Source organism: Oculina patagonica, chromosome 11 (assembly GCF_052425735.1).
Source record: "Oculina patagonica isolate OP01 chromosome 11, crgOcupat, whole genome shotgun sequence".
In the NCBI taxonomy this organism is placed as follows: domain Eukaryota; kingdom Metazoa; phylum Cnidaria; class Anthozoa; order Scleractinia; family Oculinidae; genus Oculina; species Oculina patagonica.
The window spans coordinates 6,681,752-6,695,473 of record NC_135768.1 but is presented as its reverse complement, the minus strand read 5'-3'; the positions used below and the strand labels follow the sequence as shown (position 1 = coordinate 6,695,473).

Sequence of the window (13,722 nt, the reverse complement as noted above, 5' to 3'; positions counted from 1 at the left end):
GCCCGGGGTATGCCTGGTGGTGGTGGTGGTGGGGGGGGGGGGGATGTTGAAGTTTCGATGCGATCGGTAGATAACGGCTAATATACGAGTAGCTGAACCAATCAGATTGTTGCATTTGCATTATTATTAAAACTAGCAATGGTATATTGCAATTCCTGCGTTTTGGTTGGTTTACAGGCAACAGCTGAGGAGCTCAAAATATTGCAATTCTTTGGGCGTTTTTAATAAAACAATTGTTCCACTCGCGCTTTTTGGATATGAGATCGTTTTAGCCAACTCGACGCTACGCGCCTCGTTGGCTATCTACCATCTTATATGAAACGTGCGCTCGTGGAATTATTGTTAAGTATACCATGGCTAGTTGAATTCTAATGATAAGTAGTAAGTAGTATTCCGGATTGAGTTTTTTTCCTTTAAAGGGTAGTCCATGGACTGTGGGTACACTTCACGAAAGTATTCGAGAGACATATGTAATGCAACTCGAAGTAAGGCGAACAAAATCGTCGTATAAACTCCTTTAATTTTAGCCAATCTTACTCTGAACAAAATTTCGTGTCAAAAAAAATATGTACAAGTAATTTAATGGTAAACCGGTTAATCAAGCTAGATCACACGAGTTGTAAAACAAAACCAGAACGTAACTAAACTGACTTAAACATCACTTAATATGCGTGACTGTTCGTAGGCTGACTACGCACTCCTAACTGGCAAGTTGCTACTCTCAAATCAGTTCTAACTCAACGAACTTAACAATTATCAACTTCTTGTTAAACTTTGCTCAGTGTCTTTCTCTTTACTGAAAAAAAAAACCGTCAAGTATGGCAGTAGCAGTAGTTGCCATACTGCCATACAAACGTCTCTAAAGGTTGTAACTTTTAAACGACTTTGAACGCGTCGTTTGCAGCAGGTTTCCACTTGACTCGTTTTCCGGCGGGTGTCAACCGGACACCCAAAGCGACTACAAAAACCGAGCCTAGTTTCCAACAGTTTCCTTTCAATCTTGGCAATACATGGATCTAAATAAATTCCGCATCTTCAGTCTAGTCATATCTGTGATATCTGATAATTCCATTTGATAATCGCCAAATTTTCAAAGTGTCGTTTGAAGCGGGTTTAGGCCCATTTCGTTTTGCACGTTCTTCATACATGTTCAGGTTCTTTAACGGATGAACATGTATTTCTAAATGCGATGTAGATGTAAACAATAACGTCAGAAACTCTGCGCTATGGTCGACAAAATAAAGATTTAAAATTGAAAATAGAAAGGCAAAACATAAGTGTAAAATATTACACTACGAATAGACACATGGAAAAAACAAAATGTCTCCTCCATTTCGCATCACACTACTCTTTTCTATTTGTAAATATTTGTGACTTTTTTTATAAAGTTTTCGATAATGTGATTCTCACCAACATCGCGTGACTGGTAATGCTCCTCGGTAAGACACGTTTATCCCCTTTCAACTTGTTTTCAGCCCTTTCTATCTTCAAAACAATCCCCTGACAATAAAGAATGTCCTCAGAACATTTAAAGGAAAGGGTCAAATAAACAACTCATTAAACATTGCTAATTCGACTTCTGCAACATTCTCCGCTTGAAGCTCTTTGACACCACCCAATTAAACGGACTGCCGTGAACATACCTTCCATTTACAAGAGCCTCTATCTTGTAGTCTCCAACATTACCCTCTGGGTTGTAACTAAAACTGAAAGAGCCATCTGAATTGCTTGTTACATCTGGCTGGAAATGAACATGATCTGCATCAGGTGCGATGATTTCCACTTGTACCTCATTTTGAAAATCAACTGAGCTGCTACTTTTAGGGCGAATGCTGAAATTAGTTAACTGATCAGCACTAGAATCTACGCTATCTAACCTCTTCAATTCCCCCAAACCGTCCACTATACCGAATTCGTACTCTTCATCATCTTCTCTTATTTTAGCTATTTTTTCAAACGTGTCATAATTAAATTGCGAATCGACTTCCAGACGGTAGTAAATCCGCCCTCGTAAGTTCAAAACTAAAGTTGCCGAATTCTGTTCATTTAGTTGTTGTCTAGCTGATAAAACTTCCACTTCACTTCCTCTATTAAGAGCCTCTTCAATGAACTCCAAGCTGCTTTTCAGACAGCCGAGGGAGAGGACAAAAGATTCCATTTGAGCATCGAGACTTTCTGTTTGACCCCTAACTGATTTCCATAGCTGGTCCCTTAGGCTTTGCCTCTTCCGTTCAAGAAGCTCAATCTGCTTGTTGGTGAAGCTGTCAAGTTTACGAGTGACGTTCTGGCAATTTTTCTGTATGCCATCTTTTTGCGTTTTGATTGCTTCAATGGATGATTCTAAAGCACGAATATTTACTTTTGATTCTTCTACGATTTTTAAAACCTTCTCCTTTTCAGCAGGAAAGATGTCCTTTACAAAGGTGTACTTGTGATCACGATGATCGATAACAATGCAGTCTCGACAAATCAGCTTATCGCAGGTTTGGCAAAACAGCTTGAGTATTTCACCGTCGTGTTTTTCACAAGGTGGGCCCGCATTTGATTGGCCATTACCACGTATTGACAGAAGATTATTAACCACGAAGTTAGATGGAAGTCTCGCGACATCACCATTTGGAACCTAACAAAAGAAAAGCAATAAAACGTAAAATACAAAGCACCACCCCACCCCTCTCTAATCACAACTAATCCCCCCTCCCTGGTTACAAGTTCATCAATCTTGATTCAGGTCAACAAGATCTTGGGAACTACATGTAACATTCACTACGCATGCTCAAACCACTGACCACTGACAATGCACTGAGTTACAACAGTTGTCAACAAATAAGGCCAAACATTCCCACACACGGAAAAAGTGGTGAAAAACGTAATTCCCAAAGACTATTAGTTGTTGACAACATGACAGTTTCCCTCTTTCAAAAAGGGAAACTGTCTTGCTGTCGACATGACAACTCGCCTCACACTAAAAAAGTGAAGATTATTTCCTGAACAGCTTTGAAAATAAGTATGTTTGAAATCGGCAGTGGGCACTTTCTGTTTCCCTCCCAGAAGTACCAAACATTCAATTATAATATCAAAGGTTTTTTTTTCATTTTATGGCTGATGTTGCAAAAAATAATTTGTTCCCTTTTATTTTATTAAAAGGCTACTTCTTTAGACATACATGTGCATTTTTACCTCAGTTTTTTCTCTACACTCTGGACAACTGATTTTATGTTTCTCTCGTCCCACCTTAGTCACCAGTCTTTCTAGGCACTTTTTACAATATAGATGTTGACACTTTAATACTTTTGGATCCTCAAATTTTCCCAAACAAATTGCACATTTAAGGTGTTTCTCTAATTCTATCTCTACTGAAGATGCCGTCTTGTCCCTATAAAAATAAAACCAAGCAGACTGTGAATTTCTAATTCCAACTTATGAGAGAAACTACACGTACCCTCCTGACGCAGTTCCAAAAAACTTAATATATTCCAGATTACAGACACTAAATGTTCTTAGTTTGGAATGCATTTGACAGCAGAACAATAAACAATTCTGCTATCAAGTGCTTTAACAACTACAGCAACAAACATTTCATCAAAAAAATTTTGTCCCAAAAAAGGCATTATTATTTATTATTTAAAAATGATTTCATCCCAATGCAAAAATTAAAAACTAATTTTGAATGAACATTGATTTTACATCCTGCTTCCTTCCTAACTCCTTGTATACAGGGCATTAGTGAATGCATCTGCTCACAGGAAGTAACTTACAAATAAAAATCACATGTCACTACAAGACAGTGCTAATTCAGCTGTTCACTTATTGCTTTGTAATTCATAGTAAAATCATTTTTCGTTTACAACTCAAGTCCTCCAGATGTCACAAATGTTATGTATCCCTCCCAGAGGGTCTATTGTAGGGGCTCCTACAGTCTGCAAACTGCCATATTTTCTTCTTCCTAGACCACAAATTGCTTTTGTTTTCACCTAAAGGGGGAAACCACCACTATAATATTCTGACTGTAAACCGCCAGATAAATACCTGCAAACTGACACTGAGGCTACGTTTACACGGACACGGTTATCAATCAACACGGTTTCATGAACGCGAAACCGCATCGAAAACGACACAGGTTTCGAAGTGTTTACACGGAACCTATTTAACCATTTTCCGACTGTTTTCAAATGTGATTGTATAAGCAAGCGCTGCTCTCTATGCGTGTTTCACCATGTTTACCCTTCGTGAGCCAGCCAATTTGTGCCAAAATACGTTGCTGTTTTCAAATCGATGCGGTTTCGTCGTTTTTGACCGTTTACACGTCCAACGAAACCGTATCGTTTTGAAAACGCTCCACTTTTGACAGCGTTTTCAAAACGACCCGGTTTCAGTAGTGGTCTCGATCGGCGCCGTGTAAACGAAAGGCGTAACTGCATCGAAAGCGATGCGGTTACAAAGAAACCGTGTCCGTGTAAACAGTGCCTGAAAATGCGCATAAACCGACGAACTGCCAGAGTATAATAGACCCTCTTCCCACTCCTACTGGTTTAGTATTTGTTGCAAGAACTTACTTAGTTGTATTCTGAGATGGCGATGAAGCAGCCAAGTTGGATCTTGAAGGTGATTCATGGGCAGTGACTGTTGGTGATAAGTCATTCGAGTTGCTGGGTCGGCTCTGGAAACAGAAAAGTAAAGATCCCTTGAAATCCTAAGTAGTCACCTGTCTAACCCCGTGAGAGCGATAGGAGAGAAAGGGGAGGATGAGGAGTCAAATGCGCAAGGAGGGGGTCAGTTTCTTGAGTGAATGGCCCTAAGGAGGGAAGGGTTCTATATTCTATGGCAAAATGCTTGGTTAAAATAATAATATTACCAGATTATACCTGTAAAATAGTTTGTTGGGTGGCCACGGTAAGGCACGTCGCACTGTAAAAGATAGTTCAAGTAGTGCTGATTGAAATGAAATCACCGCAGTCACGTGTCCTGCAGTCTGCACAGCAGTTTGTAAACAAGTTCATTCTTAATGCATAAGTTATGAATTTTTTTTTCATCGACATTGGAGTAAGCATTCGCAATCTCTTCAGTAAAAATGCATGAATTCAAGTTGCTATATTTGCATACATTAGTTCTTGTCAGTGGTTAACAGCGGCCCTTTGATAAATACAGGTTATTTTACATGCATCCACAGTCCTTCAAAAATATATTTTTCAGTTTAAAATCAATAAAATAAGGTATTATAATTACTGTTATTGTCTGCGAGGTTTCTGCCTGCTAGAAGCGAAAGCTCAATAGGATGTTTCCAGATTTGTTTATTCAGCGGCGAGACAAGGCGCTTGAAATTCCGACAGTTGAATATGCAGGCTACCGAATTTGTATTTAGTGCAGTTGACCAAGGCACTTCAATGAAAATGAAAAAAAAAATCAAGTATGCAAGCGCTTAGAGAAATCAATTACTTGCCATTTAAAATCCGACACTAGACCGCTGACGAGCAAGTGAATATATAATTTAAATTTTATCAATCGAGCGCATTGTAGCTCATTGTAGACTTATTGTAAGCGAATTAAGTCACGTTTGATAACCATTCTGCTCTTGTTGCTCAGACGTTCTAAAGTTCGTACTGGTATTCTACCCTGGTATCCTATTTAGTTCACGATCTTAAAATACGATGTCGCTTCTGAAGATTAAGATTTGATAGCTCATCTGGTATAACTCGATACTCGATCAATAGGTTCACTGATAAATTGATTTCCTGTAAGACTTAAGGACCGACCAGTTCCGAGAACGCTCAACGTCTTTTAGTGTGGGTCTGCTGTGAAAAACTTGACACATGCACTTTAGAGCCCCTGTGACTGAACGCAAAGAACAACAAAAACGAAGGGCAATTTTAACCTTGGGCTCCCTTTGGGATACGCCCAAGTAATAAGAATATATTCCGGAATATATTCCGGCTATTCTGCTCCTGGGAGCAGAACATCCGGAATGAAAATTCAAGTATTCTAGAATAGGAAGAGCAGCCAAACGAACGAACAATATTCCAATCATTCTGATTCCGGATTGATCCCAAATGAACGCGACTAGAAGATGACTAGAAGATTTGTTACCCATAACTCACCTCAACACTTTGTATATCGCTTCGGCTAGCAGAAGATGAAGGCAATGCACCTGTAAGCAAAGGAAAGTTTTTATAACAATTTTAAACCTACCCGTACATGTATTAAGTTATGAGGATAACACTTAAATTATGATGTTGCTGCAGGGCTGGAAATAACAGTCATTGATTTTGCAAATACTGTCAGAATTCTGATTATCATGAAAAAAAGCTTGCACATATCTGTGTTTGAGTAATTTTCATGGGACTTATTATTGGAAGAAAGTTTGCATTTTGAAGATTATATAACAAAGACTTCTTCTTTGTATGGTATTAAGGTGGCTCAACTGAGTTTTTTAGGGGTAACACCGCTCAAGTTTAAGAATTAACTATGTCGCCATTTACAATGCTATCGAAAAACGATCACCACAGTTGTATTAAATAAAGATGAATTTTTTTTATGACCAGTGCTATATTGACATCGGAGTTGCCATAGCGACGAAATGACGTCATTACATTTTTTACTTTCGCTCGTATTCCTCGGCACCAGGGGATTTTTTTGAAAATCGCTCAAAGGAGCTTGTACCACACAAAGCTGCCTCGATGTTGGCAAAGTTTCAACAACTTCTATGAGAGCGTTTTTGAAATATTTGGGAACAAAGTTTTTCGGGGCATACTAACGAGAAAATGGGGTAATATCTAAAGAAAACACCGCGCCTGTGAATTGCAATTTCATCTTATAGTAGTTTGATTCCATTTTAAATCGTGTGTAAAACAGTGGTGGGGATTGCTTTGGTCGATTGCGAGAAAAAAGAATTTGATCAGCGTGCGTTCAATTGCTCTTGTTGCCATTTTTGTTTATAATTTGGTCTATGCCTACAAAAGTGATAATAAATTTAAAACCGCTAGATGAATTTTTTTTTTTAAATTTGACAAACACGAGGTGTGTCATAGATTGATATGGCTTGAAGGTTTCAAGCTCATTGAAAACATTTAAGGCAATAAAATTGGGCCTCCAATGTACTGATTTTTTCTCGCAGATTTCGTGTTTACAAGCGAGTGTCCTCATTATTCACGGGTATTGTTTTCAAGTGTCATATCTATGTGCACTCCAGCAAAAAAAATCATTTGCATTAAACAGGACGCTCGATTGCAAAGTGAAGGACAAGGCAAAGTGAAGGTGAAACAGAAATGAAATGAAAAACAAAACTAGTGGCAGCGCTCGGCCATACAAAAATTTAAATTTTCAAAGCAAAGTGAAAATAATTTTTCGCATGGCCGGGTGCTGCCACTACCAGCGTGCCTTGCGAGATTGAATCTTCCAAAATGGCGGACAGCTGTATGTCACATATGGCAATGTGGATCCATGATGATAAAAATCTAAAGAAAGCTATGTCCCAATTTGTTCAGCAAGGTTTGAAAACGAATTTCAAATTAAATTTTTTTAAAAAAGAAAAATTTTTTACAAGTCAAAATGAAAACAATAAATAAATAAATAAATAAATAAATAAATAAATAAATAAATAAATAAATAAATAAATGAATAAATAAATCCTCCAAAACCAGGATTTTTCGATTGGCAGTCTTCAGCCACCATAGTTGAGCGTTAAAAAGGGTATCAATTTTTTTTTCAATATAGTCAGGGTTTAACAGCCCTTACAGCATATGCCTATCCAAAATTTACAGGATTACCTCACTCCCTGGGTGGGATTGTAATCTTGATAACTCCCATAGGGATTAAATTACATATCATAAGGATTCATGTATGTGGGGATTGGCAGGCAGTGGAGGGGATTATCTGCTAGGAATTTGTGACGCAAGGGACTTTGATTCCCTAGATTCCCTGCTGCTTGGTAAAATCACCAAGTTTGATTGCACCCTTTTTGTACAGTCCCCATGACAGAAGTCCATGATTACAACAAATTATTTGTTAAAACTAACTTTGGCACACTTGAATCTTTAAATATTAACATTCCCTATATTTCCCTTACCTTGTATGGAAGGAAAGTGTGTCCTAACATTGTTTAAGGAATCTAGAAACAACTGCAGTTGATTAGGGGCTGCATCTTTCAAGTGAATAGAAACTGCACATTTGTTAGCATCTTGTGTTATATGCATAGTTAACCGTGACCCACGGCTGACCACTGTGACTTTGTCTGGCTTAAAAGGGAACTAAAATTGAAATGAAAAATAGAGGTTAATAGAGGAAGATGAAAAACTAAAACTGACAATAATAAAAAAATAACATGAAATATTGTTATTTGACATCCGTACATAACAGATATCCTGCGATATACATAGGTTGCAAAGACTCGTGGCCTCCCAAAGGCCACGGCCTCCCAGATACCGGTTGGGCGCTCTAACCAACTGAGCTACAAGATACCCGTTGTGAGCTGGGCCATATACTAGGTTGATATGTGACATGCGTCCTGCATACTGCTAGGATCAGCAATGCCAAAATCATCAAGTTTGTAGTGAATAATAAAGATGGTAAATTTCAAGCTCGGTAAGAACTTTCAGGCATAACACTAAAATACATGGCCGAAGGCCATGTAACTTGGACCCTAAGGCCCAAGCCACAAGGAGGGTCCAGGGGCTCCTCCCCCTGGAAAATTTTGATTTAAAATGCTCAGAAATGCTTTTTCCTTCATTCTGGGGGCATTTTTTTCATTTTCTCCAAACAACTTTTTGAACATTTTGTAATCTGTTACACTGAAATATTTACCTATTAAACTGCAATAACAATGCTTTGCTTTCTGAGTTAATGGCATTTATTTTATACACAAAATTAAGTACCCAAAAAAAGTGCAGGCTGCCTGGCTGGTTGGCCTTTTGCTTTGCAGCAGCCATGTTTTTGCATGTGGAAAGATAATAATTGGGAGAGGACTGGGCTCAAATTTGCAAAATCAATATGGCGGCCATATTTTAATGTTGCAAAGACATTGCGAAGCATAGCAATAATATTGATCAGTCATTCTGTGGTCTGCTGACAGGCTATCCATTTGATTTCAACAACTAAAACTGAAGAAAGGTACATTGCAAAAGCAACTAAGGGACCATTCATTTTTTAGAAGGGGGGAGGGCCGGAGGAATCCCTGTGTGTATTCAGTTGAAACGTTTTGGCCCTCCCCCTGTAGTAGAGTAAAAAAAGGAAGGCCCTCCCCTAAAATGCAATATTAAATTTTGCGACCCCCCCCCCCTCACACACACACATGCACCTCAAAAAAAATTCACATCAAACCTCTTTTTTTGACAGAGCTCCATTCCGCTGTGTTGCACAAGATTATCTTTGATCGCAAAAAAATCTATGCTACAGTCAAACGCACGCCGTGCATTACGGTATACACGAATTGAAGCCCTTCTTCATTATGTGGAACACTACTCTCGCACGGTTAAGAAAGAACCACTCTTTAGCATCAGAAGTGACCTTTAACGGTCAAAAATGCGAAAAATAGCCTTCTAAACAAACACACTTAAGCACGGATCAAAACTACATTAACACAATTGGTCCATTTACGTGAGCCAATTAAAAACCAGAATTTTTGATCCTGCAGACAAGTACAAAACCGGCAAATCGATTGATTTCAAATCATTCGATGAGACTTTGACATAGGAGCAACTGATGAGGTCCACTGAAGGACCGAAACTCGAGTCTTGCTTTAGATAAAACATTTGCCAGAAGAGATCGTTGCGGCATACTAGAGACTTCAAACGCAGTAATCAAACTGCCATAGAATTTATTTGGTGGATGCAAGTAACGCAACAAAACAGATCAACAATAACGGACGTAAAGTTTTGCCTTTTATAGCTCCCAGAGCGCAAATCACAACCATTCAAACTAAGCGGAGCTTAAAAAGAACTCAAAGAAACCATCGCTCTCAATGTTTAGAGACTGCAGTAGCCTTCAAAAGACTCGGATCTTTATAGACCCTCACAACTGTGGTAACGAAACGTTATCCTACGAACTAACCGCCACTTCAGAATACGAGTTGACAGTTAGAAATCCACTGATCCGATACACAATATAGACTACAACATTCCTTTAAAGGCTTTTAAGAATCTTTCAACAAACATGAGCCGATAAACCTAACGAAATATGCCACAGAGCTAGCAAACACAATGGATCTGGATCAGTTAAAATGCAGTATTTTTCAATGCGACCCCCCTTTTCAAAAACGAAAATAACGATGACCCTCCCCTTTTGCCACTGTAAAAAATTAGTGACCCCCCCCAAGATTCCTCCGGCCCTCCCCCCTTCTAAAAAATGAATGGTCCCTAACAGTCAATACTTTGCACTCATTTACTCAAAAACTCCTTCTTTTATTTCCATTTGGCCGAAGCGCTTTGACAGCCGTAACACTAACCTTTGACAAGTGTTACAGGTGATGGGTTCAATTGAATATGAACTGATTTTAGCTAACTATGCCCTTATCGGCTAAGTATCTGGCATTATCATGGGATGCATTTTTTCCTTTCTAAATTCATTGGCTGAGAGCCCACCACGTGATCTGCAAATAACTGCCTACTAATAATTGTGTGCTCATGCACATTAGCGTCTGACAGTGATAATATTTTGTTCATGCATAGTTGTGTCAACTTCCGAGAAAAATGGCAGCTCATTTTCCACAGATGGAGAAGAGCAGTTCGATTTGTCTACAAGGGCCAAAAACAATTAGCGAAAATGTGAAAAAGGCAATGGAATTTCCCCTTAATGTATTTCTACAATTGAAGACCAAAAACAAAAAAAGGAAGACCAGCTCCTATTATCGAACGCAAAGTTACGCACATGTTATTCAATTAGCCATGTTCAAAACGAGCAGGGGACTGGGTACGAATATTCAATATCGATTGCACTGAAAAACTGGGCCCGTCATCTGAAAGAGCATCCAAAAATTAGTAACTCAACCAAATTTGAGAGTTATTGGTTTAAACGCATAGGTATGGTTCACTTTTAGAAATCGCTAAAATAAGAGAGCTTAGTATGGATTGGAGGGACAGCTGTCCATCCAGCCATACTAAGCTCTCTTATTTTAACGATTTTTAAAAGAGTTCCATGCCTTTGCGTTTAAACCAATAACTCTCAAATTTGGTTGAGTTACTAATTTTTGGATGCTCTTTCAGATGACGGGCCCAGTTTTTCAGTGCAATCGATATTGAATATTCGTACCCAGTCCCCTGCTCGTTTTGAACATGGCTAATGATAAAACAATAATTAAACTTGGTGTTTGCAAAATATCGTGATTTGACAATGTCTTGCAAAGTTTAATTGATCTGATCTGCTCGCCACTGACAAATCAGTGATGACATTTTGCTCAACCTCGTGCAATAATTGTTAATTATTCTGCGCATTTTTGCAGGATAATACTGCAAAGTTTTATACCTTTAGTTAATATAGCAATATACAAGTTTACCTATAATTCGTTATGCAAATAAAATGGGTATTTATTATTGGCTAAACTTCAGAATACCCGGCCACTTTTTTGTGTCTTCTAATCCTGCTACCGCGGTCCCGAGGTGGCCATAATGAGATTCAGTAGCTGATCACACGATAACGAAGTCATAGCCGAAGCAAGGGCGCTAAACACACGAGTATACCTCGTTCTTAAATCCATGAGCCGAAACAAGCGCGCGAAACACGACTTCGGGAGTGCAGGACCGCGGTAGCAGTAGTTGAACACCTCTTATTTTAATTATTCCATGTCTTCGGGAGTGCGGGACCGCGGTAGCAGTAGTACCAGTAGATTTATACACGAAAAAAAGTGGCCGGGTATTCTGAAGTTGCTATTATTAACTTTCCACCCAAAATCTCCATTTGAATGTCAGCACTAAAAATAATGCTCACGGAAGAGCGGAAGAAACGATGGCAAAGTTTTCAAAAAATGTAAAATGTTCTTAGTTTAGTTAAACATAACCCGGACAAAATACACAAGTCCTATATACCATACCCTGGGTTTTCCTTGGTGTAAGAACCTGTGGAATTTTTTCTTTGTTTTTGAGCTTTTGTTTTCCTACTCTACATTGTTCTTTGTTGTGATGGCCGCTATATCTGTTCTACGTCACTGGAGAGTTTCACAGGTTCTTACACCGAGGATGAGCCGCTCGCACACAGCAGAAAAGTTCAGTTCGGATCACTTCAAGATATTACCTTTCCTCGTCTAACTGCTGTTATCCCATGAATGTAATAACTGCTACTCGACTTGTAAAGAGCTAATGATCCATGATAAAAATCCAACATAAAACGATCCACACTTGACCACTTGACGCAGCCAGCAACCTCGGAAATTTTCTCTCCTGCACAATCCGCCATCTTGGTTCCGCGCAGTTTCGCGCGGGAAGCCAAAATATTTTTTGGGTTTTGGGATCGATCACTTTCTTGGGGAGCTTGGAAACCAGGCTTGATTTGGTAGCCGAGCCTTCTCCTCACAATGCATAATGAAGGTAACCTTGTTTACAGACAACAGCGAAATTTTCACAGAATATCCCCTGAAACTTCTTGAGAGTATCAGATGTTTGTTTAGAAATGTCAAGCGATTCAAAAAATGATTTTGGTTTTCTAGTTGACGAAATATCCGAACTTCGGTATACCATAAAATCGCTATGTTCTCGACACTTAGAAAAATTTTGGCTCAGCCCGGAAGTGAGCAATATTGAAACAGAAAACCTCACACAAATGAATGAACGGATGAATATCTCTATTTACTTTAATAACCCAATAAGAATATTCGATGTTTGTTTAGAAATGCAAAGCGATTCTTAAAATTATTTTGGTTTCTAAGTGGACGAATTTTTCGAGCTTGTGCATACCATAAAATCGCTAACAATACACCCGCTCATCTTTATTTCGATGTGCTACACAAACAAGACGGATCGAAATCCGCCAATCACAGCCCAGTATGACCTTCTGAACTTGTGGGCTCATTTGCATGAAATCAACACCGGCCGGAAATGAGCCCACAAGTTCAGAAGGTCATGCTAGTGGGCTGTGATTGGCGAATTTCGATCCGTCTTGTTTGTGTAGCACATCGAAAAATGAGCGCTCATCTTTATTTCGATGTGCTACACAAACAAGACGGATCGAAATCCGCCAATCACAGCCCAGTATGACCTTCTGAACTTGTGGGCTCATTTGCATGAAATCAACACCGGCCGGAAATGAGCCCACAAGTTCAGAAGGTCATGCTAGTGGGCTGTTATTGGCGGATTTCGATCCGTCTTGTTTGTGTAGCACATCGAAAAATGAGCGGGTGTAAGTGTCATGAACATTTATGGTATGCACAAGCTCGAAAAATTCGTCCACTTCGAAACCGAAATAATTTTAAGAATCGCTTGGCATTTCTAAACAAACTTCGAATATTCTTATTGGGTTTTTAAAGTAAATAGAGATATTCATTCGTTTGCGTGACTGGTTTTCTGTTTCAATTAATACTTCCGGGCTGAGCCAAAATTTTTCCAAGTGTCAAGAACATAGCGATTTTATAGTATACCGAAGTTCGGATATTTCGTAAACTAGAAAACCAAAATAATTTTTGGAATCGCTTGATATTTCTAAAGAAACATCTAATACTCTCAAGAAGTTTCAGGGGATATTCTGTGAAAATTTCGCTGTTGTCTGTAAACAAGGTTACATTGTGAGGAGAAGGCTCGGCTACCA

The 13,722-nt window shown here is 38.9% G+C and overlaps 1 protein-coding gene across 1 annotated transcript; it reads right to left on the bottom strand.

The window, feature by feature from the left end:
- Positions 1-1,524: 1,524 nt before the first annotated feature.
- LOC144629546 (E3 ubiquitin-protein ligase TRIM45-like) lies at positions 1,525-12,384 on the bottom strand. The gene is made up of 6 exons (XM_078487780.1): positions 12,217-12,384; positions 8,063-8,243; positions 6,096-6,145; positions 4,557-4,660; positions 3,181-3,376; positions 1,525-2,623 (listed from the first exon to the last, which is right to left on the bottom strand). The coding sequence occupies exons 1-6, from the start codon at positions 12,376-12,378 to the stop codon at positions 1,568-1,570; spliced, it is 1,749 nt and encodes a 582-aa protein (XP_078343906.1). The 5' UTR covers positions 12,379-12,384; the 3' UTR covers positions 1,525-1,567.
- Between the last annotated feature and the right edge of the window lie 1,338 nt (positions 12,385-13,722).